This window comes from Eurypyga helias, unplaced genomic scaffold (assembly GCF_000690775.1).
Source record: "Eurypyga helias isolate BGI_N326 unplaced genomic scaffold, ASM69077v1 scaffold41934, whole genome shotgun sequence".
NCBI lineage: Eukaryota > Metazoa > Chordata > Aves > Eurypygiformes > Eurypygidae > Eurypyga > Eurypyga helias.
Window position 1 is genome coordinate 1,938 of NW_010247650.1, and position 2,898 is coordinate 4,835.

General features: G+C 63.2%; 1 protein-coding gene across 1 annotated transcript in view; it reads left to right on the forward strand.

Moving 5' to 3' along the window:
* Positions 1-2,898, forward strand: part of RRP12 (ribosomal RNA processing 12 homolog (S. cerevisiae)) — a gene marked incomplete at its 5' end in the record, with an annotated part of 9,639 nt that overhangs the window by 1,139 nt on the left and 5,602 nt on the right. Inside the window, 11 exons of the mRNA XM_010150795.1 lie at positions 8-124; positions 233-371; positions 660-787; positions 1,039-1,137; positions 1,217-1,308; positions 1,398-1,509; positions 1,671-1,768; positions 1,902-2,016; positions 2,251-2,393; positions 2,557-2,678; positions 2,833-2,894. Of these exons, the coding sequence (XP_010149097.1) occupies positions 8-124; positions 233-371; positions 660-787; positions 1,039-1,137; positions 1,217-1,308; positions 1,398-1,509; positions 1,671-1,768; positions 1,902-2,016; positions 2,251-2,393; positions 2,557-2,678; positions 2,833-2,894 (1,227 nt within the window). The remainder of the gene's footprint in view (positions 1-7; positions 125-232; positions 372-659; positions 788-1,038; positions 1,138-1,216; positions 1,309-1,397; positions 1,510-1,670; positions 1,769-1,901; positions 2,017-2,250; positions 2,394-2,556; positions 2,679-2,832; positions 2,895-2,898) is intronic.

Here is a 2,898-nt window from a genome sequence, read left to right on the forward strand (position 1 = left end):
GTTGTAGGTCCTGTCTTGTCTGGCCACGCTGCTGCGGAAGCAGGACTTGGCAGCCTGGAGCTACCCCGTCACCCTCCAGGTCTATCACGGCTTGCTGAGCTTCTGTGTTCATACCAAGCCCAAGGTGAGTGTCTGACACCCCAGTGAGAAATGCTTCTGCCATTAGAGCTTGTTTCTGGGTCTGGCTGTGCCCCCAGGGTCCTTCAACCCACCTTGGCTCTCCTTCCTCCAGGTGCGGAAGGCGGCACAGTATGGCGTGTGCTCCGTCCTGAAGGGCAGCGAGTTCATGTTTGGAGATGCAGCCCCTGAGCATCACCCTGCAGCACCCTCCACTGCCAAGTTCTGCGTGCAGGAGATCGAAAAAGCTGGAGGTGTGGGACACTGGAGCAAGGGGTCTGCAGCTGAGTGCGAGGGGCCCTGTGGCCATGGGAGAATAAGAACTTGAAGGGAAGAGGGGAGGGTGCAGCACTCTAGATTGTTGGGGAGGGTAGGAGGTGATGTTGGGGTACCTAAGGTGTTTTGGAGGGTCCTGTCTGTTGCTCTGCTTTTCTCAGAAATCAGGGAGGGTGTTCACCCCAGCTCCATGGGTCAGCTCCAGTGCTGTCACAGGGGCTTTGCCACCGGGGGCCACAGGCTCAGACATTGCTCTTCTCCCGCAGGCACCAAGGAGGCAACCACCACCCTGCATGTCCTCGCCTTGCTGCGGGACCTCCTGCCCTGCTTTCCTGCGGCCGTGGTAAAGACCTGCTGCGAGACCTTGCTCCGAGTCATGACCCTCAGCCACGTGGTGAGTGTCCCCATGCCGGGGATGGCAAGGGCAGCCCTTTTCCTCCTCGGCTTGACCCCTCTGGGTGCCAGCTGGGAGCCTGGAAATGCATAATGCAATTGTAGAGGAGCCCAGAGCTGCTGGGTCTTGCTGGACTGCCTGCTGTGGAAGATGGGGTGCAGTCACAACAGTGCTGGGCTTCCTGGGACAGAGCCTGCTTTGGGGTAGGGGGTGCAAAGCAGAACCCCCTCCTGACACAGTGTCCTTTGCAGCTGGTGACAGCGTGTGCCATGCAAGCCTTCCACAGCCTCTTCAGCGCCCAGGCCAGTGTGGCCTGCCTGCCGGCCGAGCTCAATGCCCAGATCATCACCGTGAGTTTGGGGTGCAGTGCAGGGAGGGAAGGGGCTGGCAGTGCCACGGTACCCACCCAACCCCCCTCTGCTTCCCCAGGCCCTCTACGACTACGTGCCCAGCACAAGTGACCTGCAGCCGCTGCTGACGTGGCTGTCCACCATGGAGCGGGCGCACGTCAACCTGGGCAGGTGCGGACGGGGCCACAGCTGGGATGGGGAGAGGCAGCCGCGTGGCCTCTCACCCACCCGGCCTCTCACCCACCCAATCTCTTCTCCAGGCTGCAGAAGGACCTGTGCTGGGCTCACCTGCCCCGGCTCTTCTCTACTGCCATGAACTGCTTCCTCTCCCCACACTCCCAGGTGGTGGCGGCGGCGGCACAGACCCTGGAGGTACCACACATGGGTGACTCTCCCCGCTTGGCTGCCCTGGGCCTTGTGGGGGGTTTTGACCAGGGTTCTGGGGCTTGCTGGGGAGTGGTGTGCCCTTCTACCTGCCAGGCTGGGGAACCCATGGTCCACTGCTGTCCCGCTTTCCCTGTTTGCCTTTGCAGACCCTCCTGAGTGAGTGCGTCGCTCCCCACATGGAGGACTTGGGCACAGTCTCTGCGTCTGCCCCAGCCCCTGCCGCCTACCTGTGCAAGATGTTCAGGTGAGGAGCAGTGGTGTGGGAGAGGCTGTCCTCGTGGGTCCGGCTGAGGTCCCTGGTGGGGGCTGGCAGGCCCGGTGGGCACCCTGGCCACTGCTGGGTCCCTGCCAGCGTGACAGTCTCCTCTGCTCCCCAGATCAGTGGAGGAAGGTCTGACATACCGTTTCCATGCGGCGTGGGATGAGGTGCTGCGGGTGCTGGAGGTCTTCTTCGAGACGTGTGGGAAGCAGTGCCACGCCATCATGAGGAAGGTGAGCCAGGCTGGCAGAGCACAGACTCATCTGTAGATGCAGGTGGGGTGGCTGTGCCACCCTCTACGGCCGCAGAGCGGGGCCATCCCGGTGCCCGCTGTCCTATCCGTGCATGGGCAGGGTGTGAGCAGCTCTGGGACTCGGCCTGGGGACACGCGGGGCAGCTGGCATCCTTGACACGTGACAGACCTGCCCCCATGGCTCCTCTGCGACCGTCCTGCCCTGTCCCCGCAGTGCCTCCGCTCCCTGTGTGACCTCCGCCTCTCCCCACACTTCCCCTACACGGCTGAGGTGGACCAGGCGGTGGGGGCTGCCGTCAGCACCATAGGCCCTGAGGTGCTGCTAGAAGCCGTGCCGCTGGAGATCGACGGCAAGGAGTGAGTCCAGTCGAGCCGTTGGTTATGTTCCCGTTCAGCCCCGGTGCAGTGCTGGAGGTGTTTGGCTCCACCGGGCCTACCCGTGCCCAGCTTTGGAGCTGGGTGGAGGTGCCCTGATGCTGGCAGCCCCCGTTCTCCCCTGACCCCTGCCTTTCCTTCCCAGGGAGACGCTGGATTTCCCTCGCAGCTGGCTCCTGCCGGTGCTGCGGGATTACGTGCAGGGCACGCGACTCGGCTTCTTCACCAGCTACTTCTTGCCTTTGGCGGCCACCTTGAAAGGCAGAGGTGAGGGAGGTGGCATGATGGGGGTCCTAGTGGGTGCAGTCCTGCACTCTCAGGAGCCCCAGAGGGTTCCATGGGACCTCCCGTCCCTCCCCTGAGGCGGAGAGGAGCTTTGTCACCTCTGCTGCTCGGCTCATCTGTCCCTTCTCTTCTGCAGCCCTGGAGTTTACCCAGGCTGGGAGGAGCGTGGAGGCCAAGATCTACGACACGCTGCAGTGGCAGG